General features: G+C 45.5%; 1 protein-coding gene across 1 annotated transcript in view; it reads left to right on the top strand.

The window, feature by feature from the left end:
- Nucleotides 1-26,191, top strand: part of LOC118401221 (transmembrane protein 266-like) — a 68,492-nt gene extending 42,301 nt beyond the window's left edge. Inside the window, exons 4-11 of the mRNA XM_035798545.2 lie at nucleotides 10,327-10,481; nucleotides 11,569-11,642; nucleotides 13,282-13,338; nucleotides 17,956-18,094; nucleotides 18,948-19,063; nucleotides 21,256-21,448; nucleotides 25,395-25,457; nucleotides 25,557-26,191. Of these exons, the coding sequence (XP_035654438.1) occupies nucleotides 10,327-10,481; nucleotides 11,569-11,642; nucleotides 13,282-13,338; nucleotides 17,956-18,094; nucleotides 18,948-19,063; nucleotides 21,256-21,448; nucleotides 25,395-25,457; nucleotides 25,557-26,191 (1,432 nt within the window). The remainder of the gene's footprint in view (nucleotides 1-10,326; nucleotides 10,482-11,568; nucleotides 11,643-13,281; nucleotides 13,339-17,955; nucleotides 18,095-18,947; nucleotides 19,064-21,255; nucleotides 21,449-25,394; nucleotides 25,458-25,556) is intronic.
- Nucleotides 26,192-26,483: the final 292 nt, after the last annotated feature.

Here is a 26,483-nt window from a genome sequence, read left to right as displayed (position 1 = left end):
CACAACAGTGGTCGGCCTGATAACTGACGATGATGAGACAGCCTATAGGGAGGAAGTCAATGACCTGGCAGTCTGGTGCCAGGACAATAACCTCTCCCTTAACGTTGGCAAGACAAAAGAGCTGATTGTGGACTACAGGAAACGGAGATGCGAGCACACCCCCAATCCACATCAACGGGCTATAGTGGAGTTGGTCGGGATCTTCAAGTTCCTCGGTGTCCACATCACTATGGAATTAACATGGCCCACACACACCAACACTATCGTGAAGAAGGCACAACAATGCCTCTTCCAACAAAGATTTGGTATGGGCCCTCAGATCCTCAAAAAGTTCTCCAGCTGCAACATTGAGAGCATCTTGACATCTTCACTGTGTCACCGCTTGGTATGGCCACTGTTTGGAATTCGACCACAAGGCTCTACAGAGGGTAGTGCATACGGCCCGCCCAGTACATCACTGGGGTTGAGCTCCCTGCCATCCAGGATCTCTATACCAGGCGGTGTCAGAGGAAGGCCCTAAACATTGTCATAGACTCCAGCCACCCAAGTCATAGACTGTTCTCTGCTACCGTATGGCAAGAGGTTCCGATGCATCAAGTCAGGAACCAAAAGGACCCTGAACAACTTCTACCCCTAAGCCAAAGCTGTATGGCTATATCCAGGAAAACCAATGTCCCGAAAGCTGGGCCTAAAATAGTATATAAGTGATCATACAAAAGATTTTGCTGTGACTCTTATGTGGATGCTGTTAAAAATATTTATTGTTCTGATGTGATTAATAAGGGGCATCCTGATGCTGCACTTGATGAAATTGATTCTTCCAATTACTGATAAACATGCACCTGTTAGGAAACTGACTGTTAGAACGGTTAAGGCTCCATGGATTGATGAGGAGTTGAAAAACTGTATGGTTGAAAGAGATGGGGCAAAAGTCGTGGCTAATAAGTCTGACTGCACATCTGACTGGCTGACTTACTGCAAATAGAGAAATTATGTGACTAAACTCAAGAAAAAGTAAAATAAACTTTATTATGAAGCCAAGATCATCAATATAAAAAATGATGGAAATCAACTGTGGAGTACTTTAACTGAAATGATGTGCAGAATGATTCATTCAACTCCATCTTTCATCCAATCAGATTACTTATTCATCACAAAGCCATTTGATGTTGCCAATTATTTTAGTCATTACTACATTGGCAAAGTGCACAAACTTAGGCAGGAAATGCCAACAACGAACAGTGAGCCATCATATTCATGCATAAAAAAACAAATAATGAAAGAAAGGCATTTGCAAGTTGGAATTTTGTAAATTTAGTGTGGGAGAGGTGGACAAATTATTGTTATCGATCAATAATGACAGACCTCCTGGCATTGACATCTTAGATGGAAAGCTACTGAGGATGATAGCTGACTCTATAGCCACTCCTATCTGTCATATCTTTAATCTGAGCCTAGAGGAAAGTATTTGTCTCCGGGCCTGGAGGGAAGCCAAAGTGATTCCGTTATCCAAGAGTGGTAAGTGGCCTTTACTGGTTCTAACAGCAGACCTATCAGCTTGCTGCCAGTTCTTAGCAAACTTTTAGGAGAAATTGTGTTTGACCAAATACAGTGCTATTTCTCTTTTAAAAAATTAACAACAGACTTTCAGCATGCTTATAGAGAAGTGCACTCAACATATACTGCACTAGATTTCAGTGGAGCCTTTGATATTATTGACCATAACCTGCTGTTGAAAAAACGTACAGTATCAGTCAAAAGTTTAGACACACCTACTCATTGAAGGGTTTTTCTTTAAATGTAATATTTTCTACATTGTAGAATAATAGTGGAGACATCTAAACTATGAAATAACACATGGAATCATACTCCCCGCAGGAGGCCTTTTGCCTTTTGGTAGGCCATCATTGTAAATAAGAATTGTAACTAACTTGCCTAGTTAAATAAAGGTTAAATAAAATAAAATATGCACCTGCTGTCACGTTCTGACCTTAGTTCTTTTGTTATGTCTTTGTTTTAGTATGGTCAAGGCGTGAGTTGGGTGGGTTGTCTATGTTCTTTTCTGTGTTTGGCCTGGTATGGTTCTCAATTAGAGGCAGCTGTCAATCGTTGTCCCTGATTGAGAACCATACTTAGGTAGCCTGGTTTCACTTTTGAGTTGTGGGTGCTTATTTCCTGTTTAGTGTTTTTGTCTTTCACCTTGCCGGACTGTTCGTTTGTTATTTATTGTTTTGTTCAGTGTTCTAGTACGTGATTAAAAGCTATGAACACTTACCATGCTACGCATTGGTCCTCCTCTCTTTCTCCCAACGACGAACGTCACACCTGCACTCCGCTCTCTCATTAAAAAAACACTTCATAGCTCTTGGAGTCCCAAGAAAAGCTAGTCTAACTTGATGGATTTTTGGGGGCATTTCTTATACTAATAGACTATGCAATGAGGGGTGCAAGCTCTTGTTTGCTGAATGTTAAATACAGCAGCCAATGGGAGTTTGAAAGAAGAGAGAACGGGCGATGGCGGTAGGTTATAGCAGTTATTTACTCAGACCCATCTTCAATTTTGGTGAAGTGAAGGCTATCTGCATCTTATTCTAGTCCATTGTAACATTCTCACATAGGTGTTCCTTTTGTTCAGGTGAGAAAAGGAAGTGTGGAGTGCAGTAGAGATTGCATCATCTGTGCATCTGTTGAAGCGGAAGGCAAATTGGAGTGGGTCCAGGGTGTCTGGGATGATGGTGTTGATGTGAGCCATGACCAGCCTTTCAAAGCATTTCATGGCGACGGGGCGATAGTCCTTTAGACAGGTTACCTTGGCGTTCTTGGGTGCTCTGGTGGTCTGCTTGAAACATGTAAGTATTACTGACTGGGTCAGGGAGAGGTTGAGAATGTCAGTGAAGACACTTGCCAGCTGGTCAGCGCATTCTCTGAGTATGCGTCCTGATAATCCGTCTGGCCCTGCAGCCTTTTGAATGTTAACCTATTTCAAGGTTTTACTCACATCGGCTGCGGAGAGCGTGATCTCACAGTGGTCCGGAACAGTGTGTGTTTGTGCGTGTGTGTGTGTGACAATGTGCATGCCCCGCCCACCTGAGGATGTATTTTTTAGCCGTCTAGCAAAAACAAGCAAAAACTTGTCACTTAAATCTTGCTGGATTGATTGCTTTCATTTTACTCCTGCGATTCTTTCATAGTCTTGCTTGTGCCTTGTTGTGCCTTGTTGTTTCTAATGACCTGTCAAACACTCCCCTGTAATGGCTGAAATGGGCTCAATGGAATACATAGTCATTTGAATCTATAAGAACGCTAAAGCATCGTCTGGGATTTTGTGCACTCTTAAAAGACAAGAAAGAGAAGAAATATAATGTTATTTTGATGTATTCATTTTTTTGTGAAATTGAACAAAAAGGTATTTAAAGCTGCAATATGTAACTTTTTGGGAGACCTGACCAAATTTTAAAGATCTGTCATTCTCATTGAAAGCAAATTTAAGAAGCAGTAGATATGTACTATGGCTGCTATTTCTAATCTTTGACACTTCTCTGTTTTCTCAATGACCTTCAAATCAGCATTGAAAAAAGGCGTAAATGTAAGTTTGTTCCATCTGAGCGAGTCTGACCACAAGTCAGAGACCACTATGATGACACACCAAATGTGTTTGATATATTGCGGCAAAAGAGCAGGAATAGGCTTTTGTAGGCTACAGTCCAAGCTGTCTTCCAATGGTGCGGCTGCTGTCGGCATCAAAGATTTTCCAATTTGAATAAACGCTTGGAGATAAGGAAGGCAGCAGTGGTTTGGGCAACGGCCATACGGATATCACTCATTATTGATATCTACATTGCGCATTGATGTGAATCACACTGCTGCTCTCATATCCATTGATTCTTGAAGAATAAAACGTATAAATGCCTCATGAGTTTAGTTCAACTGTCACACTCCATGAGAACCCAAAATATAAACTTGTTTTTCTACAAAGTTCGTAAACATTGTAAATCTTAACAAATACTGTATAACCTCATAACATGGTTAAAACAATATTTTTGATATCATGGATGGTCAGTCCTAGCTCTGTCTATTAATAATTTTTCCAGGCCCATCACTCAGCTTTTTAACAAAACAGACGCGGAGCGCCCATTTTGTTATTTTTTCATCTGTGGATTTGCCCTTTAAACCGCTGCATATTATCAAGATATCAAAGTGTCACCAACAAAGAGGTAAACAATAGGCCTATAGCAAGTGCAGCATATGGCATTCATTTTTCACATGTAAATAGCACTTTTCAGTAGTGCTCAAAGCATGTCATTCCATGAGCGCAGCATTTCTTTTTTAATTCGAATCAATGAGCCCAATCAGTCCTCCATGACAACACAATCATAAACCACAGAGTAGGGCTGGCAAATAATTATTTCGTTTTGGGGTTATGCTCAGGTAAAGCAATGTGGCTAATCAATACTTCCATATTTCCAAGTTCTATTCTTGAAGATCAAGGGGTATATCATTTATTGGAATGACTGGACCTTTTAGGTTTTTAACGTAAAGATATAATTTATTCGTATTATTCTATTTAGTAGAAAGCGATGGGTTAGAAGAAGCTTACATAACCAACCCAAAAATATATTTTTTACATCCATATATGGCCAGCTATGTAAACTTTAACATTGATTTGTCCTGCAATAGATGTCATTCAATTGGTAATATACATGTTTGTCTTCTTCAAATGCTTAAGGCAAAAGTAATCTAAAAGTAACTGAATGTAATCCAATTACGTTACTGAGTTTGGGTAATCCTAAAGTTACATTACTGATTACAATTTTGGACAGGTAACTAGTAACTGTAACAGATTACATTTAGAAAGTAATCTACTGTACCCAACTCTGCTGACATGAAAGTTAAAATGAACACTCAGATTATAGTGATGTTATGTCTGATTTTCAAACCATTTAAATTATGTTTAGCTAGTTGTAATCTAGAGCCAAGCGCATTGAATTTTAATCCGAGGGTATCATGCTATTTACACACTTGTTGAATTATGCAAGATAACGTGACAACAACAGTAAATTATGAGGCAGTCTGGACAGTGCAGGTGAGTGCAGATAGGGTAGACAGAGCAAGTGTTTGGTGGTTGCATCCCTGTTCCACACCTTTATGTTAATTCATTCATATATGCAACTACACCCTGGTGTAGTTATGTAAATTAGGCACATATAATTGTCTTTATTTTGAACACAAAATACATGCTACAATGATAAAATGTATATATGAGTGCATTTACTGAATTAATATCAGACGGATTAAAGCAAATCTAAAAGTTTGTAGTATCTTTATCCATTGTCCGTTGCATTTATTTGATTTTTGGGAAAACCTTTTAACAATTTCAATGACTGTTGCTAGTGTGTGTGTGCGTGTAGATCTTGAAGTATTGCCTGTTCTATGTATGGGCTATGACTGGCTGAGACTGAGGGAATTTCAGTCTCTCACTCACAGTGTTTTACCACTGATACTACTTCACTTGCTCATAAATACTTAAAAGTCTTCAGTACTCCAGGTTTAAAATGATTTCCCCAAAATTACATTTCTGAGCTTTGAGTAATCCATCATGGCCAATTGCAATGCTTCCAGACAGGGTTTCTCTTTACCATTTTATTACATTAATACCTTTCCTCCTTGCTGGAAGGATCACTTTAAATTAATTATGAAACCATACACATTAAATTAGCCTTTTTAATCCAGAACTTAACACCAGTGTTTCCTAGAAAAAAAGTGCTGTGTTAGTGTGCTACCCTTTCAAATAGCTGTGGCAGACAATAAATGCAGCCTGGTCTCAGTAGACGTAACATAGTCAACATCAATCCGGGACACTCAAATTAGTATGATATGTTATGTTTGGTATGGTTACATAAGACTGAAGGTTACTTAAGGCAAAAACGAAAGTTGAGTGTTTGGTCGGGGTGGATGGATGGATGTATTAACGTGAACATCTAGCAACCCAAAGGCTGCATGCTCTAATCTCATCATGGACAACTTTAGTGTTTTAGCCAATTTGCAACTTTGCAATTGCTTGCTACTTTTTAGCTACTTAGCATGTTAGCTAACCCTTCCCCTAACCCTAACTCCTAACCCTAACCTTAACCCTAACCCCTAACCACTAGTGTATCTAATATTAGCCACCTCGCAATAGCCACCTAGCCATGTAGCTAACGTTGGCCACAACGAATTGGTGTACGTAACATATTGTACGGATTTCAATTCATAACATATCATACGTAATGAATGATAGACATCCACAAATTAATACATACCATACGAAACTTAACATTTCACACTAATTGGAATGTCCCCGATATACATTTACTATGTTACGTCTACACTTGAGTCCAGGTTGATAAATGGAGTAGATGTGTGTTACACATGTAAACATATTGTTTGTTTGGCTATTTACCACTGAACAAGTTTCAAATGTTATTAGTCGTATGTACAGGATACACATGGTATAGCCCGTCCAACTAAATTCTTACTTGCAGGTTTCTTCTCTACAATGCAACCACAATAAGAAATAATACAAGATACGAATACGAACATAAAGTAAATGGTTCAGTAGAATATAATATTTTTTATAGCATAAGTATAAAACAGGGAGGCACAATTTATAGTCCAATAGTTACACATGTTTTCGGGGAGGGTGGATTGGGGGCATGTGTTTAAATTGTGCAGAACTTAGCAATAATAATACAAGTCTGGTTGCAGCAGTTGTAATGTGTGTGTAGCATGTTTACCGTGTGTGTGCGCGCTTGAGTGAGTGCATGTGTGTTAAGGTGCGGACAGGCAGTGCAGGTGGTCAGTCCAGTTCAAGCGTTCAGCAGTCTGATGGCTGGTAAATAAAAACTGTTTCTGAGCCTGTTGGCATCAGACCTCATGCTGTGATACCGTCTGCTCGACGGTAAAGGGAATGAGCAGCTCATGGGTGGGGTCCTCGATGATGCTTCGGGCCTTCCTCAGGCAATGTTTTGAGTAGATATCCTGGATGAGTGGGAGCACGGTCCCAGTGATGTACTGGGCCATCTTCACCTGGGCCTGGAAATTCCCATACCAGACCGTGATGCAACCCGGTCAGGACGCTTTCGATGGTGCAGCGGTAGTATTTGGAGAGGACCCGGGGTAGCATGCCACATTTCTTCAGCCTCCTTAGGAAGTAGAGACGCTGTTGCACCCTCTTGACGAGAGTGGTGGTGTTGTTGGTCCATGAAAAGTCCTCGGTGATGTGACTCTCTCTACTGCAGTCCAGTTGATGTGGATCGGGGTGTGTTTCCTCCTCTACTTCCAGTAGTCAACAATCAACTCCTTTATTTTGCTGATGTTGAGGAAGAGGTTGTTGTCCTGGCACTACATTGCCAGTTCACTTACCTCCTCCCTATAGGCTGACTTGTCCTTGTTGGTTATCAGTCCTACAACCATTATGTTGTCAGCAAACTTGATGATGGAGTTGATGGAGGGTTGTGCAAAGGAACACAGTCGTAGGTGAACAGGGAGTTCAGCAGAGGGCTGAGGACACACCCCTGAGGGTCCCCTGTGTTAAGAGTCAGTGTGGAGGAGTTGTTGTTGCCAATCCTCAAAGCCTGTGGTCTGCCCATCAGGAAGTCCAGAATCCAGTTGCAGAAATTGGTGTCCAGACCCAGGGCTCTGAGCTTGTTGTCAGGCTTGAAGGGAACAATAGTGTTAAATGCTGAACTGTCGTCAATGAACAACATTCTCACATAGGTGTTCTCCGTTCATCTAGGGTTTTTGGTTGGGGTACATAATGTCTGTATTGTTATTGTGGGTACAACATCATCAACACATTTCCTACTGATACCTGTGACTGACAATGTATATTCCTCAATATGTGATGGATGGGTCCTGATTGAAACATATTTCAATCAGTATTCTCAAAACAGTCTTGCAGCATTGAGTCACACATGTAACGTGGGATACTGTCCCTACTGGCCAATGAATGTATTTTCTGCTATCACATAGAAGCCTCCTCTAATTCCCTGTTACCTCCAGTGTTGAGCTCCTAATCTGTTGGCATGGCTTGGATCAGAGGGACAGGCAGTGGTGCAGTGGGTAGCAGCGTGTGCCAGTTAGCCCCTGGGAGTGCTCATTGACACAGCATGGCCCTGCTCCAGCCCCCAGCCCCTCTGCTGATCTTGGCACCAGGTGGACAGGATATCCAGTCCTCCACCGGAGGTCCAGCTGTAACCGCAAACTGGCTCATCTCACTGGGCCTCTAACACTCTCTTGCTCTGGCTCCCCTTCCCCCCTCTCTCTTTTCTCTCTCTACCCCTCTCTGCACAGCCCCAGTGCCTTCAAAAATAACTGCCTCTCTGTCTGTTTGTCTGTTCTGTCCTGAAGCCTGGAAGTAGAATCTTTCTTCTTCTCTTGTGCTAAAAGACGGACATTGGCAATGGGATTTCTTCACTCGGAGACAGGTGACAATGACAAAGTGCTGTTTTTCAGAGGACATGCATCTTTCACTGTCTGCCCCTAAGAAGCTCTCTCACTAGAAATATCAGAGTAGTTTTGTCTGTGTAAAATACAGAGTAGTGACAGGGAGGGAAAGCCCTGTCTGCCTCGCACAGATCTGCCATTATTTATTGACCATAAATCTCTGGGAGCCTGTCTCCGGCCTAGCGTCTGGTAGGAGGGACCCAGAGGAGAGGATGGATTTAAGGTAGACACAATGTATCCAGACAAAGGCCTAACTCACCTGGGAAATGCCACTCTTATCTGCACACTGATGGAAAAGCATGGCCGTTTAGATTTTAGAGGGAGGGGGGGATCACTGGAACCTACCGTCAGATCACTGGGGAATGGATGGCAGTGTGCATGAATGACTGACATAGGGGTCATGAGATGTAAAGGTTATATTACGGATCCGACCCACACCCTGTTACCACCTACTCCATCCCTGTCAGAAGAGAGAGAAAAAGAAAAACCCAGTAGTGAAGGAATATTGTCATTGAAATCAGATGAAGCCATCATCATCCTGGAGGCAATCATATTTTTGGCTGTGAATGAGGAGAGATGAGGAGGAGGTCTGTGGCCTCCAGATGGTGTGGATACAGCCCCACTGAAGCCCTCTGAGAGCCACAAGATGAGGTCACACAGCCAGCATGAAGGTGGCTGGAACACAACACAACAGTCTGCTCCCTGAGGGATGAGGCACACTGAGCACAGAGATCTGGTTTGGAAATATCTTTATATCTCTAATTAAAGAGATCATAAAAAGTTTGAGTTCTATGGCTTCAACATACTGCTCAGCTCTCAAAACTGCCAAATACATCTTGTTTTTGTGAAGCTGAGTAAATATGGCCATGTGGTGAGTGGTGCCACAAGGCAAACACAAGCGCTGTGTGATTCTAGAGCACTAATTCTTCACACTGTTGTTTGAGGTTAGATTAAACTTTAAACAAACATTGTCACAAATCAGTAGTATGTGTGTGTGGATGTGTAATATTGTGGTATTTGTGCCTGATTGGAACTGTGTCCTATGGTGTCTCAGAGTATAACACCAAGTATAAAGCACTTCTCAACGACTCTGTACTGTACTGTCTGTCATAGAGCAGAGGTAGGCAACTAGATTCAGCCTCTGGCCGATTCTTTTTTTTGTAATGTTTGTTTAAAAAAAACATACATAGACAAAAACAATAGTCCACTTAACATTGACAAACATTTCCACGTATATTAATGAAGTCACAGGTGCTCAGACCCACATGTTCCCACCATATCCACACCCAGTGTTTGTAATGCTTGTAAGTCTCTGCCCCATAGGACTGTGTCATGTTGTTTCTGTCTGTAGACAGTTTTTTTTCAATATTTAAATCATGTCGAAGCAGATGGTCAGAAGGGCAGAACATAATTATAATTTGAACACTGCAAATTGACTACAACAAAGCCCAATAAGAGATTGCATTTGAAACTAGAAATAATTTCATATCTTGATTACGTTGAGGCATGATCACAGATGTCTTTTTTTAATGAGTGGGAACACTTGGGAACAGACTTCCTAAATTAAACAATTTTTTTGCTGAATTCCTGACAAAAAAAAAAAAAAAAAAAACGTTTTTTTTTAACCTAATAAGTCATTTTTTAAACAAAAAACTTTGAGGGAGCAAAGAAAATCACTTGCAAGCCGGTTTTGGCCCACGGGCCGCCTGTTGGCGGCACCTGACATAGAGGTTTGAAAGAGAACTAATACATTTGAATACATGTCCTTCTCTGATTTGCATTTAATGACATTCTCCTTTGTCTCTGCATTCCACCCCCTCCTCTCTGTCTCTCTGGTGTCAGGTCTAACTGGCTGAAGCCGTGCTGTGGGCGGAGGGCAGCCCCGTGGCAGGTGTGTCTGCTGAGCGCTGGCTTTAACTGTTTCGTGGTGGCCTGTGTCATCCTGGTGGTGGTGCTGCTGTGTCTGGAGCTGCTCATCGACACCAAGCTCCTGCAGTGTGAGTGACCCTGGAACTGTCTCTGTATTAGAACATGGATCTTCTGGACTTGTTTTCATGCAATGACAATTTAAAAGGGCTAACTTGTGATAGACTTCTGCAACTTAAACTGTCACAAAGATTGTGATGGAAGATACACAAAATGTGATTTGACCCCTATTGAAGTTAAAACATACAAAACAGCTGTGGTATAGTATGTTGGAATATACTGTACAATAATGCACATCTGCTGTTATGGATGTAGATAATATAATGTTTGATAATGCAGTGGCAGTGACAGGTCCAGGACCTGGGGCTGTGATCTCTCCTCTCTATAAAAACAGTATAATGCAGTGACAGGTCCAGGACCTGGGGCTGTGATCCCTCCTCTCTATAAATACAGTATAATGCAATGACAGGTCCAGGACCTGGGGCTGTGATCTCTCCTCTCTATGATATCAGCCTCATTAGTAAGCACAGTGTCAGGTGGTCTAATGCCACTGTGACCCATCTCACATGGAGATGACCTCATCTGCATCCTCTGGCTCTAGGGAGGGAGGTGCCCTCATCTATCATGGGGATAAGGTCAGGAGTCATCACCTCTATGGTGTCACAAGCTCTATGAAGGATGATACTGTAGGGCCTCCATCATGTCAATGTGGATGTATTTTAATGCATTCAAGTCTTTACAAGTCCCTGGAGGCAGATTTAAGAGACGGGATAGTTGGGAGGGAAGGATAAATGAATGGGGTGATTAAGGTTGTCTGTCTGCTGGGTGAATGTACGGAGAGAGGGAGGGATGGAGGAAAATGAATGGACTGATGGACAGATCAGTAAACACAGCAAACAAAGGCAGATGGGAAGGGAGGTGGCATGTGAAGAGGAAGAGGAATGCTGTAGTTGACAGCCAAATGCAGTATGATGCTGGCCACAATTAGGCGGGTGAATAGACAGGCATTCAGACAAACCTGTGCATATGCGCGTGAGTGTGAATGTATGTGTCCTTGCCTGTATGTCTGTGATTGTGTGTCCGTCTCCAGTATTTAACAAAGTATCTGAACCTCTAAATGAATCTCTAAATGTTGTCTATTCTGTGCTGTCTTCATAGTTAACAACGCGTTGCTGTTTGCCAGCATTATCCACTGGATCAGCCTGGTCATTCTGTCTGTGTTCTTCACTGAGGTGAGCCCCTCTCCCTTCTCTCTCCCCCACTGGATCAGCCTGGTCATTCTGTCTGTGTTCTTCACTGAGGTGAGCCCCTCTCCCTTCTCTCTCCCCCACTGGATCAGCCTGGTCATTCTGTCTGTGTTCTTCACTGAGGTGAGCCCCTCTCCATTCTCTCTCCCCCACTGGATCAGCCTGGTCATTCTGTATGTGTTCTTCACTGAGGTGAGCCCCTCTCCCTTCTCTCTCCCCCACTGGATCAGCCTGGTCATTCTGTCTGTGTTCTTCACTGAGGTGAGCCCCTCTCCCTTCTCTCTCCCCCACTGGATCAGCCTGGTCATTCTGTCTGTGTTCTTCACTGAGGTGAGCCCCTCTCCCTTCTCTCTCCCCCACTGGATCAGCCTGGTCATTCTGTCTGTGTTCTTCACTGAGGTGAGCCCCTCTCCCTTCTCTCTCCCCCACTGGATCAGCCTGGTCATTCTGTCTGTGTTCTTCACTGAGGTGAGCCCCTCTCCCTTCTCTCTCCCCCACTGGATCAGCCTGGTCATTCTGTCTGTGTTCTTCACTGAGGTGAGCCCCTCTCCCTTCTCTCTCCCCCACTGTGGCCGCAGGCTCACTTACAGCTGATGCAGCCAAGGGTTGATTTAATGCTATAGTGTGCAGTATGAGACAAAGGTGAGCTAGAGAGGTGCAGTGGTGTATCCTGATTACAACACCCTATTAACGCCTGCCCTTTCCCCCATCAACACATTATTGACTTATTAGGGTTTCGTGAGATCCAGCAAGGTCTAAGCAAGTAATTTATTCATTAAAGAAACAAAAAGGGAAAAACAGCTAACTTCCAGTAATTCTACACATTTTGCCAATGGACAGGAGAAAAATCAGTCAAATGTAAGAACAGTAGCTATTTCTTTTGCTCCTCATGTTTGTTCACTGCATTACAGCCTCCTCTCTTTCACCCATTCCAATACAATTTGCACTTCACGTCTTGCTATGAGTGTTGGTTCCTCTTGATATATTGTGTCAATCCTCAACACAATCACTTTATGTCAAATGCAGATAGAGCTTTTCCGCTGCACCGTAGATTTGAACTAACATTAGAGACTCAGGTAAATCGTATTGATTACCGTTTCCTCAGACATAGCAGCACTTATCTTAGTTATTCTCTGTTCATCAGTCTGCTGCTCCATTTGGTCGAGAGATGTGTTTTAGTTATCAATGAAAGCTAACCTTTAGTGATTCATGTAACTATTGGATGTGGCAGGGCAGCTTCATCTCAGGTGAAACCCTGAATCTGTGAAAAGAAGAGAAACATGGAAAAATCGAGGAAAAGAAAGGAGAGTAGTGCAGTAGCTTTCTGCAGCCCCTGCTGAGTCAGCTCTAGTTAGTGCAGGGTGCTGTGTGCATCTCTAATGGTTTGGATGAAATCTGACCGCTGTGGTAGTGAACTGGATTCATATAATGTCATTGATGAATTACCTGTGGATAGATGAAAGAAAACTGAATCACAACTGCAATGAACTTTTTCTGAAACATTAATGTTTTTAGGGGGATGTTTACATCTAAAGGATTAAATGAATTATATCGCTATGGTTCTCTCCATCTCCCTGTTTTCCCTACCTCTCCCTCCCCCTCTTTCTTTCCCTCCCTCTCTCAGACGGTGTTCAGGATTGTGGTGCTGGGGATCTGGGATTACATTGAGAACAAAGTGGAGGTAAGCTCCCTGGAGGGCCATTAGTCCTGAGGTGGGGCTCTGAACACCCCACCACTTCCACTGCAATGTCATTCTCCCAATGTCAGACCTCAGCCTGGAAACCACCCACAGACCTGGAGGAACGAACTGTACTGGAACACTCACTGACACTGGGAGATGTTCATGTTTTTTCATTCACATATTTAAAAAAAAAAAGGATGTCTCCATTGTCTGCTTGCTAATTGTAACGGTTGTCTTGGGTGGAAGAAGGAGAGGACCAAAGCGCAGCGTGGTTAGTGTTCATCTTAATTTCATAATAATCAAAAACTGAACACTTCAGATTACAAAACAACAAAAGTGACAACCGAAACAGTTCTATCTGGTGCAGACACACAAAGACTGAAAACAACCACCCACAAACCCCAACAGAAAACAGGCTACCTAAATATGGTTCTCAATTACTAACACCTGCCTCTGATTGAGAACCATATCAGGCCAAACAAGAAACCCAACCTAGAAACACAAAAAATAGAATTACATTTTACATTACATTTAAGTCATTTAGCAGACGCTCTTATCCAGAGCGACTTACAAATTGGTGCATTCACCTTATGACATCCAGTGGAACAGCCACTTTACAATAGTGCATCTAAATCTTTTAAGGGGGGGGGGGGTGAGAAGGATTACTTTATCCTATCCTAGGTATTCCTTAAAGAGGTGGGGTTTCAGGTGTCTCCGGAAGGTGGTGATTGACTCCACTGTCCTGGCGTCGTGAGGGAGTGTGTTCCACCATTGGGAAGCCAGAGCAGCGAACAGTTTTGACTGGGCTGAGCGGGAACTGTACTTCCTCAGTGGTAGGGAGGCGAGCAGGCCAGAGGTGGATGAACGCAGTGCCCTTGTTTGGGTGTAGGGCCTGATCAGAGCCTGGAGGTACTGAGGTGCCGTTCCCCTCACAGCTCCGTAGGCAAGCACCATGGTCTTGTAGCGGATGCGAGCTTCAACTGGAAGCCAGTGGAGAGAGCGGAGGAGCGGGGTGACGTGAGAGAACTTGGGAAGGTTGAACACCAGACGGGCTGCAGCGTTCTGGATGAGTTGTAGGGGTTTAATGGCACAGGCAGGGAGCCCAGCCAACAGCGAGTTGCAGTAATCCAGACGGGAGATGACAAGTGCCTGGATTAGGACCTGCGCCGCTTCCTGTGTGAGGCAGGGTCGTACTCTGTGGATGTTGTAGAGCATGAACCTACAGGAACGGGCCACCGCCTTGATGTTAGTTGAGAACGACAGGGTGTTGTCCAGGATCACGCCAAGGTTCTTAGCGCTCTGGGAGGAGGACACAATGGAGTTGTCAACCGTGATGGCGAGATCATGGAACGGGCAGTCCTTCCCCGGGAGGAAGAGCAGCTCCGTCTTGCCGAGGTTCAGCTTGAGGTGGTGATCCGTCATCCACACTGATATGTCTGCCAGACATGCAGAGATGCGATTCGCCACCTGGTCATCAGAAGGGGGAAAGGAGAAGATTAATTGTGTGTCGTCTGCATAGCAATGATAGGAGAGACCATGTGAGGTTATGACAGAGCCAAGTGACTTGGTGTATAGCGAGAATAGGAGAGGGCCTAGAACAGAGCCCTGGGGGACACCAGTGGTGAGAGCGTGTGGTGAGGAGACAGATTCTCGCCACGCCACCTGGTAGGAGCGACCTGTCAGGTAGGACGCAATCCAAGCGTGGGCCGCGCCGGAGATGCCCAACTCGGAGAGGGTGGAGAGGAGGATCTGATGGTTCACAGTATCGAAGGCAGCCGATAGGTCTAGAATGATGAGAGCAGAGGAGAGAGAGTTAGCTTTAGCAGTACGGAGCGCCTCCGTGATACAGAGAAGAGCAGTCTCAGTTGAATGACTAGTCTTGAAACCTGACTGATTTGGATCAAGAAGGTCATTCTGAGAGAGATAGCGGGAGAGCTGGCCAAGGACGGCACGTTCAAGAGTTTTGGAGAGAAAAGAAAGAAGGGATACTGGTCTGTAGTTGTTGACATCGGAGGGATCGAGTGTAGGTTTTTTCAGAAGGGTGCAACTCTCGCTCTCTTGAAGACGGAAGGGACGTAGCCAGCGGTCAGGGATGAGTTGATGAGCGAGGTGAGGTAAGGGAGAAGGTCTCCGGAAATGGTCTGGAGAAGAGAGGAGGGGATAGGGTCGAGCGGGCAGGTTGTTGGGCGGCCGGCCGTCACAAGACGCGAGATTTCATCTGGAGAGAGAGGGGAGAAAGAGGTCAGAGCACAGGGTAGGGCAGTGTGAGCAGAACCAGCGGTGTCGTTTGACTTAGCAAACGAGGATCGGATGTCGTCGACCTTCTTTTCAAAATGGTTACCCACCCAACTCACGTCCTGACCAACTAAAACAAAGAAATAACACAAGAACTAGGGTCAGAACGTGACAGTACCCCCCCAAGGTGCGGACTCCGGCCGCAAAACCTGAACCTATAGGGGAGGGTCTGGGTGGGCATCTGTCCGCGGTGGCGGCTCTGGCGCTGGACGTGGACCCCACTCCACCATAGTCTTAGTCCGCTTCTGTGGACTCCTAGGAACGGCGACCCTCGCCGCGACTATGGCCTGGGAACCCTAATAAATTGGCCCACAGGACTGAGGGACACCTCTGGACTGAAGGACGCCTCTGGACTGAACAAACTCCTCCGGACTGAGGGGCAGCTCAGGACTGAGGGGCAGCTCAGGACTGAGGGGTAGCTCAGGACTGAGGGGTAGCTCAGGACTGAGGGGTAGCTCAGGACTGAGGGGTAGCTCAGGACTGAGAGGTAGCTCAGGACTGAGGGGTAGCTCAGGCCTGAGAGGTAGCTCAGGACTGAGGGGTAGCTCAGGCCTGAGAGGTAGCTCAGGACTGAGAGATAGCTCAGGACTGAGAGGTAGCTCAGGACTGAGGGGCAGCTCAGGACTGAGGGGCAGCTCCGGACTGAGGGGCAGCTCCGGACTGAGGGGCAGCTCCGGACTGAGGGGCAGCTCCAGACTGAAGGGCACCTCCGGCTGACTAGCGGCTCTGGCAGCTCCTGGCTGGCTGACAGCTCTGGCAGCTCCTGGCTGGCTGACGGCTCTGGCAGCTCCTGGCTGGCTGGCGGCTCTGGCAGCTCCTGGCTGGCTGGCGGCTCTGGCAGCTCCTGGCTGGCTGGGGGCTCTGGCAGCTCCTGGCTGGCTGGCGGCTCTGGCGGCTCAGGACAGACTGGCGGCTCTGGCGGCTCAGGACAGACGGGAGACTCTGGCGGCTCAGGACAGATGGGAGACTCTGGAGGCTCAGGAAAGACGGGAGACTCTGGCAGCTCTGGATAGACAAGGCACACTGTAGGCCTGGTGCGTGGTGCCGGCACTGGTGGTACCGGGCTGTGGACACGCACCTCAGGGTGAGTGCGGGGAGCAGGAACAGGGCATACTGGACTCTGGAGGCGCACAGTAGGCCTGGTGCGTGGTGCCGGAATAGGTGGTACCGGACTGGGAACATGCACCTCTGGAGGAGTGCGGGGAGCAGGAACAGAACACCCCGGGTTGTGAAGGTACTCTGGAGACCTGGTGTGTATAGCCGGCATCAATTGTTCCGGAACTTTAACACGTCTCGGGATGAGTATTAGGAACTGACACGTGGCATCAGACAGCTAACACGCTCCTCAGGGTGAATGCTGTGCATACTACGCCAAACCAACAGCTCTCTCTCTTCACTCTCCTCCAATTTTATCAACAACTCCCCGAATGTCTCATAATCTCCCCTCCATTCACTCTCCTCCAATTTGTCCAATAACTCGTCAACATTCTCAGACTCACACCTCAACTTTGCCGACTGCTCTGATTCCATCCTCGGCTCCTTACGGTAAGCACGGGAAGTTGGCACAGGTCTCCTACCTGGCTTCGCCACACTCCCTGTGTGCCCCCCCAATACATTTTTGGGGCTGCCTCTCGGGCTTCCAGCCGCTCTGCCATGTTTGCTTCTCATAATGCCGCCTCTATGCTTTTGCTGCCTCCAGCTCTGCTTTGGGGCGGCGATATTCCCCTGGCTCTGCCCAGGGTCCTTTGCCGTCCAACTCGTCCTCCAATGTCCATTCCTCCTTCTTGCGCTGCTCCTGCTACCACTGCCTGTTACCGCGCCCCACCTGCTGCCGCTGCCTGTTACCGCGCTGCTTGGTCCTTTTTTGGTGGGTGGTTCTGTAATGGTTGTCGTCTGGAGATAGAGAGGACCAAAGTGCAGCGTGGTTAGTGTTCATCTTTTTAATGGAAAACTGAACACTTCAAAAACACAAAACAACAAAGTGACAACCGAAACAGTTCTATCTAGTGCAGTCACACAAAGACTGAAAACAACCACCCACAAACCCCAACAGAAAACAGGCTACCTAAATATGGTTCCCAATCAGAGACAATGACTAACACCTGCCTCTGATTGAGAACCATATCAGGCCAAACAAGAAACCCAACCTAGAATCACAAAACATAGAATACCCACCCAACTCACGTCCTGACCAACTAAAACAAAGAAATAACACAAGAACTAGGGTCAGAACGTGACACTAATATTATTTGTTTGTGTGTGTGGTGTGTTCCTGTCTGTGTGTGTGCATGCTTGTGTGTGCATGTGCGTGTGTGTGTGTAGGTGTTTGATGGTGCAGTCATAGTGCTGTCGCTGGCCCCCATGGTGGCCTCAACAGTGGCCAATGGCCCCAGCAGCCCCTGGGACGCCATTGGCCTCATCATCACCCTGCGCATCTGGAGGATCAAGAGGATAATCGACGGTGAGGCTGGGAGAGCCACATGGAGTGGAGGAGGCATTGGGTGCAGTTTCCTCTGTATCACGTCCTTTACTGTCAGGTTGCAGAGATGCAGCAACAATATTTTTGCAGCTCCACCACTATGGATGACATCATCATCCCAACCTGCTTTTTACTGAGCTTTACAGAGCATTTTTTGCCATGCTTATTACAAACTGCAATTAATACTTGCTTTACAACACAATGACAAATACATACATAATCTGCTACACACGTTGTACTGACTCTAAATGGATTATTTTACAAGAATGTTACGCCCTCTTGTGGTGGTTCTGTGTTCAGCTAATGATTAGCACAAATACATTCGGTTAACCCCATGCTTCAACCTATGTATTTATAGCCACTATGCTGCATCAGTTGGGCTACAGGTGATATTGCTTATTGTTAAATAACACACCATCCAGATAATATGGAGCAATATGTTGTTAGGCAAAATATTTTTGGGGGGAGGGGCGTATATTTTAAGGGTGTCACCATAATTTTATTTTAATTATTTTGCAGTAGAAAAGTCACCAGGGCTGCGTTCAGTACGATAAAGTGTAATGTAACGTATAATTAAACGGCAATGGTACCTTTCTGAACGACCAGTTGATAATTTAGGGAGGGGTTGGGTTGTGGGTTCAAAATGCACCGCTGCCTTTCAAATACGTCAGTCATTGCTTCAAGCCACACTCTGCCACACCCACCAAATGGAGCAAACGTAGGCTACCTCAAAGCCTCAAATCAAATGGGGCCTACTACAGATATATAAAATAAAGTTGTATCAGTGTGAATGTTTTTACCCCTACATAGCAGTCTGTCCTGTGTTCTGTCCCAGCCTACGTGCTGCAGGTGAAGGTGGAGATGGAGATGGAGATCCAGCAGTATGAGAAGGCCAAGGCTGTCAGGGAGGAGCAGCTGGAGAGACTTACCCAGATCTGTCAGGAGCAGGCAGTATGTTCACACACCTCCTACATACTGACCTTGCCTGTCATACACATCTCCAACCAGCAGAAGGCAGCAACTTGCCAAGAATGAAAAGACGTTCATTTCCAATACCTTTTGTATAGATTTGAGAAAACAAAACACATTCAAATCCAAACATTTATGTGCGGAATAACCAAACATTTAATCTGAGTAGGGTCACACTGACCCTTGAACACATAAATACATTACGTATCCTTAGGAGGAGCTAGTATCAGGTCCTGTATACAGTCAATGTATCACAACGTTCCTGTTATTCCCATCCTGGCGTTTACATTCAGAAAAAGGATCCAGTCACATTTGTACACATATGTAATATAGCAAAGCTTGACTGAAGAGGGCATTCGGTGCATTCGAAAAGTATTCAGACCCCTTGACTTTTTCCACATTTTGTTAGTTACCGCCTTATTCTAAAATAGATTACATTGTTTTTCCCCCTCATCAATCTACACACAATACCCCATAATCACAAAGCAAAAACAGTTTTGTATAAATTTTAGCAAATGTATTTTTAAAAATAAAAATGAAATATCACATTTACTTAAGTATTCAGACCCTTTACTCAGTACTTTGTTGAAGCACCTTTGGCAGCTATTACAGCATTGAGTCTTCTTGGGTATGACGCTACAAACTTGGCACACCTGTATTTGGGGAGTTTCCCCCATTCTTCTCTGCAGATCCTCTCAAGCTCAGGTTAGGTTGGATGTGGAGCGTCGCTGATCATCTATTTTCAGGGCTCTCCAGAGATGTTCGATCTGGTTCAAGTCCGGGTTCTGGCTGGGCCACTCAAGAACATTCAGAGACTTGTCCCCGAAGCCACTCCTGGGTTGTCTTGGATTTGTGCTTAGAGTCATTGTGCTGTCGGAAGGTCAACATTTGACCCAGTCTGAGGTCCTGGGCAGTCTGGAGCAGGTTTTCATCAAGCATCTCGCTGTACTTTGCTCCGTTCATCTTTCCCTCGATCCTGTCTCCCAGTCCCTGACACTGAAAAAACATCCCCACAGCATGACGCTGCCACTATCATGCTATCATGCTTAGCCATAGGTTTCCTCCAGACGTGACACTTGGCATTCAGGTCAAAGAATTCAATCTCTGAGAGTCCAGTTTTTTTTTCTGCAAACACCAAGTGGGCTGTCATGTGCCTTTTACTGAAGAGTGGCTTCAGTCTGGCCCCTCTACCATAAAAGCCTGATTGGTGGAGTGCAGCAGAGATGATTGTCCTTCTGGAAGGTTCTCCCATCTCCACAGAGGAAATCTGGAGCTCTGTCAGAGGGACCATCGGGTTCTTGGTCACCTTCCTGACCAAGGCCCTTCTCCACCGATTGCTCAGTTTGGCTGGGAAGTCAGCTCGAGGAAGAGTCTTGCTGGTTCCAAACTTCTTCCATTTAAGAAAGATGGATGCCACTGTGTCCTTGAGAACCTTCAATTCTGCAGAAATGTTTTTGTACCCTTCCGTAGATCTGTGCCTCGACACAATCCTGTCTCGTAGCTCTACGGACAATTCCTTCTACCTCATGGCTTAGTTTTTGCTTTGACATGCACTGTCAACTGTGGGACCTTACATAGACAGGCATTTGCCTTTCCAAATCATGTCCTATCAATTAAATTTACCACAGGTGGACTCCAATCAAGTTGTAGAAACATCTCAAGGATGATCAATGGAAACAGGATTCACCTGAGCTCAATTTCTTATTGCAAAGCCTCTGAATACTCAAGTAAATAAGATATTTCTGTTGTTTTATTATACATTACCAATAAATTCTAAAAACCTGTTTTAGCTTCGTCATTTTGGGTTATTGTGTGTAGATTGATGAGGATTTTAATTTATTTAATCCATTTTAGAATAAGGTTGTAACGTAACAAAATGTGGAAAAAGTCAAGGGGTCTGAATACTTTCCGATTGCACTCTATATGTAATGTATGTGTTCAAAGATCAGTGTGACACAACCCTGGGTTTGTCAATAAAGCCAACACAGTTAAGCAAGAGACCAGGTGTGTAGCTATTTGATTAAGTACAGTGGGTGGCCTTTAGCATGGTGGATGGATATGAGAGCCAGAGCTCTTAAAGGTTATTCAGGTGTTTCTGTGTAAGGATAACACATGTACTGTATGCATCTCTCACTCTCTTTCTCTCTCTCCCTCTCTCTCCCTCCCTCACTCAGTTTGAGATCAGGCAGCTGCGGGCCCATCTGGCTCAGCAGGATTTAGACCTGGTAGCAGAGCGAGAGGCTGCCATGCAGATTCACCATGTGTGGGGCAAGCAGAGCAGTATCTTTCAGGAGGTGGACGGCCTAGCCCCTACGGGCCCCGAGCAGCGCAGCCAGGCTAAAGCCAGGGAGGCAGCGGGTCATAGAGGTACCACACCCTGATCCTATATCCACACCAATTACTGTAGTATTACTTCAGAGCACAGCAGATTGCCTTATGGAGATAGAACCCTATGATACTGTTTTCTCTCTATGGATTGCCTACTGGCTGTGGTTTCTAACCAAAGAGGGTCTCTCTTGAAGCCAGGGAAATAGATAGATGCTCTTGCCATGTCACATCAGATTTTCCATGCAAAGTGGTTGAATGAAGAGAGTGCTCTGTGCTTTGGGTCATGTAGTTGTTACAGAGTGGTTGAAAATATGTGCTCAGTTCACCTTGAAACCCCCCAAAAATAAACATCTAACAGACCTCACCATATTCCAGGGAGGGTATAATTGACAAATCAAACTTTATTTGTCACATGTGCTGAGAACAACAAGTGTAGACCTTAGAGTGAAATGCGTACTTACAAGCCCTTAACCAACAATGCAATTTTAAGAAAAATACGTGTTAAGTAAAAAATAGATAAGTAACAAATAAGAAATAAAAGTAACAAATACTTACAAAGCGACAGTAAAATAACAATAGCGAGACTATATACAGGGGCTACAGGAACAGAGCCAATGTGCGGGGGCACCGGTTAGTCGAGGTAATTGAGGTAATATGTTATGTACATGTAGATAGAGTTATTAAAGTGACTATGCATAGATAATAAACTCAAAAATAGCAGCAGCGTAAAAGGGGGCGGGGGGGCAATGCAAATAATCTGGGTAGCCATTTGATTAGCTGTTCAGGAGTCTTATGGCTTGGGGGTAGAAGCTTTCCGTGCAGTAGCAGAGAGAACAGTCTATGAGTAGGGTGGCTGGATTTTTAGGGCCTTCCTCTGACACCGCCTGGTATAGAGATCTTGGATGGCAGGAAGCTTGCCCCCAGTGATGTACTGGGCCATACGCACTACCCTCTGTAGTGCCTTGCGGTCGGAGGCCGAGTAGTTGCCATACCAGGCAGTGATGCAACCAGTCAGGATGCTCTTGATGGTGCAGCTGTAGAACTTTTTGAGGATCTGAGTACCCATGCCAAATCTTTTCAGTCTCCTGAGGGGCAATAGGTTTTGTCATGCCCTCTTCACAACTGTCTTGGTGTACTTGGACCATGATAGTTTGTTGGTGATGTGGACACCAAGGAACTTGAAGCTCTCATCTCCACAACAGCCTAGTCGATGAGAATGGGGGCGTGCTCTGTCCTCCTTTCCTGTCCACAATAATTTCCTGACTTGATGACGGAGAGGTTGCTGTCCTGGCACTACACAGCCAGGTCTCTGACCTCCTCGCTATAGGCTGTCTCATTGTTGTTGGTGATCACTGTTGTGTCTTCAGAAAACTTAATGATGGTGTTGGAGTCTTGCCTGGCCATGCAATCATGAGTGAATAGGGAGTACAGGAGGGGATTGAGCATGCACCCCTGAGGGGCCCTTGTGTTGAGGATCAGCGTGGTGGATGTGTTGTTACCTACCCTTACCACCTGAGGGCGGCCCGTCAGGAAGTCCAGGATCCAGTTGAAGAGGGAGGTGTTCAGTCCCAGGGTCCTTAGCTTAATGATGAGATTTGAGGGCACTATGGTGTTGAATGCTAAGCTGTAGCCAATGAATAGCATTCTCACATATGTGTTCCGTTTTTCCAGGTGGTAAAGGGCAGCGTGGAGTGCAATAGAGATTGTATCATATGTGTAACTGTTGGGGCGGTATGCAAATTGGAGTGGGTCTAGGGTTCCTGGGAAAATGGTGTTGATGTGGGCCATGACCAGCCTTTCAAAGCACTTCATGGCTACAGATGTGAGTGCTACGGGTCGGTAGTCATTTAGGCAGGTTACCTTAGTGTTCTTGGGCACAGGAACTATTGTGGTCTGCTCGAAACATGTTGGTATTACAGACTCAGACAAGGAGAGGTTAATAAAATGTCAGTGAAGACACTTGCCAGTTGGTCAGCGCATGCTCGGAGTACACATCCTGGTAATCCGTCTGGCCCTGTGGCCTTGTGAATGTTGACCTGTTTAAAGGTCTTACTCACGTCGGCTACGGAGTGTGATCACACAGTCGTCCGGAACAGCTGATGCTCTCATGCATGTTTCAGTGTTACTTGCCTCGAAGCCAGCAAGTTTGCAAGCCCTGCCACATCCGACGAGTGTCTGAGCCGTTGCAGTACAATTCGATCTTAGTCCTGTATTGACGCTTTGCCTGTTTGATGGTTCCTCGGAGGGCAATGTTTGATTTCTTATAAGATTATGGGTTAGAGTCCCGCTCCTTGAAAGTGGCAGCTCTAGCCTTTAGATCAGTGCGGATGTTGCCTGTAATCTGGCTTCTGGTTGGGGTATGTACGTACAGTCACTGTTGGGACAGTGTCATCAATGCAGTTATTGATGAAGCCAGTGACTGATGTGGTGTAATCCTCAATGCCGTCGGAAGAATCCCAGAACATATTCCAGTCTGTGTTAGCAAAACAGTCCTGTTTTGCTAGCACAGGAAAAGACTACAGGAAAAGACTTGGAAATTATGCTAGAACAACAGGCTGATAGAGGCCTAGCAGTGTGGGACCTCTGAGTCTGAGACCTAAGTGCTATTGGAGTGCTGTTTTGAATGAGTAGTGCTGTTTGGAAAATATCCTCTGTGTAAATATACCTGTAAACAATACATCAAGAGATTGGTTTAATATGATGAGCCACTTTTGTATGAAGACTATGGCATCGAACTTAATCTGGAATTCAATGAGATCGCAGGCTAAAGGCATTGTTTCTTTTAAAGGAAATGTATGTACATATGCAGCATGACTGGAAACTCCACGAATGTGGGAACATTGCCTTTAAAAGCCGAAATGCCTATAACCTGCGATCGGATTGAATCCCGGCCTTAGATCTAATGAGGAGAACATCTATCTGATACTGTAAACCTACTGTTTGATTTCCATGTATCAGGAGACAGAGGGCAGGGTGACTGGCATGATGGCATGGGGGTACTGAACTATTGTCAAAACATACTTATTTAAAACACTCCAAGGAGCCATACACCTTTCAAAGGGTGACAGATCATAAGTTACAGGAGGTAGAGGGACAAAGCACTGTCAGTACTGTATTCTCAGAGCTCAAAATACAGAGCCCATTCCTTAAGTAAAGATCTAAATCACCATGCTTCTCTCTCTGCTATATATCTGAGGTTTCACAGAGAGGCGGTGTGTCAGACTACAGTATTTTAAGTGCTCATGTGTTATTAATCACAGAGTGATTGTCTCTGCCGCTGCATTTTAGGCCAAGCATTGACTTTCCTCTTGGGACAGTCTTAAAATAAATATTTGAAGAAGAAGCAAATATAACCCATAACTATCTGGAGGGAACAGGGATGGCACTTAGAGGGAGGTAAACTGTGACAGGTCAGGCAAGCCAGTCACAGGCCCTGGTACCCTCCACCTTACCACTGCTCACCTCTTCTCTGGTAATTCAGGTATAATGAGCATTATAAACCAGGTAGTTTGGGTCATGGATGCTGATTGGCTGAAAGCCATGGTATAGTTAAGCAATAAGGCACAAGGGGGTGTGGTATATGGCCAATATACCATGGCTACCCACTCCGCGTTGAGTGGTACATAAGAACAGCCCTTAGCTGTGGTATGTTAGATATATACTGCACCTTCTCGGGCCTTATTGCTTAATTCTACCGTAGTCTGACTGCATTCTATGTGTCTAAATCATTCACAACCACTGCTATCACCTACAATGGGTAGGACACAAAAAATCTGCAGCTCATCACTGGACTACAGCAGCATGCTTTTATGTTTGGTGGTTGGTGCCGTTACAGTTCATCATTCTGGTCAGACATATCTGACTGATGCATGCTGGGAAACCTTTACACAACAAACACAGGAATAGATAAGGGTACCTACCATACATCTAACTCATTTGATTTAGAGAAAGAGTGCACATGTATTTAGTTTCTTATTTCTTTCAGATCATGTTGTTCAAGACGACATGAACAACTACATCAGCCAGTACTACAGTGAGGCAAGCAGTGGTAAGAATAAACAATACTTCCCACTTTGACACATTTGTTTCTGTCCTTTATTTCAGTCAGTCAGCAGTATTGTGATGAGTCCAAAATGTTTTCTTGTAGATATTGGAATCCCAGATCCAGCTCGTGTCATCACCACAGCCATAGACATCCATCTTCCCAACAATCCCAGCCAGCAGCCCTCGTCTCTGGTGAGTGCAGACGCAGCGTCCGGCCTGCAGCCGACAGGCGGCTCTGTGAGCGAGGCCTCCAACGCCACCATGTCCCACTCCAGCTTCAGTGCCCGCCAGCACAGCATCAGCAGCCACACCCTTGGCTCCACCACCGACTGCAGCTCCACCGTCCGTGAGGCTTCCACCTCCACAGACTCCTACAGCGGCCAGCGCTGTTACCCCCCACCCTACTGTAGCCCCCTGGCCCTGGGCACACAGCCTGGCGCCAGAGGACACCCCAGCGCCGTGGTGCAGGAGTTGCTCTCCTCGCTGTCTGAGGACTCCTGTCTGGGCCAGAAGGGCCTGGACCCTGTCAACCTCAAACTGCCCAGCCCTGCTGGCTCCACCAAGACCAGCCCTGAGCTGGAGCACAGGCTCAACATCTACAACAAGAGGAACCAGGAGAGCCGGGGAGGCTTCCACACTAAGCCCCTCATCCACCTGCAGGCCAGTGAGCCCTTCATGGAGGAGAAGTACAGGCTGTCTCAGGCAGATGCCCCCGTCAACCGTCTGCCTGAGACATAGGAAAGGGCTACAGGGGTACTGTAACTCTTAGACAGCGCTGACTCACTCCTCAAAGACCATCCTGAAACTCAATAACACTAAAGACATGCACTCAGAGGCCTCCTTAACTGGCATACAGCCATCCTCCTCATCGCCAAAAGCACCCTGGAACTGTGAATGGCGGCTCCGCCAGCAGCGCACATCTTCCATGGAGTACAATAAGGCAGTTTAGTGAACACGCAATGAACATAATCAGGAATTGACACAATAAATGAGTATATGAACAAGTCACCAAAAGAAACCAGCAATGGAG

Source organism: Oncorhynchus keta, chromosome 22, assembly GCF_023373465.1.
Source record: "Oncorhynchus keta strain PuntledgeMale-10-30-2019 chromosome 22, Oket_V2, whole genome shotgun sequence".
NCBI lineage: Eukaryota > Metazoa > Chordata > Actinopteri > Salmoniformes > Salmonidae > Oncorhynchus > Oncorhynchus keta.
The sequence above is the reverse complement of the archived record's forward strand: the minus strand, read 5'-3'. Positions and strand labels throughout refer to the sequence as shown.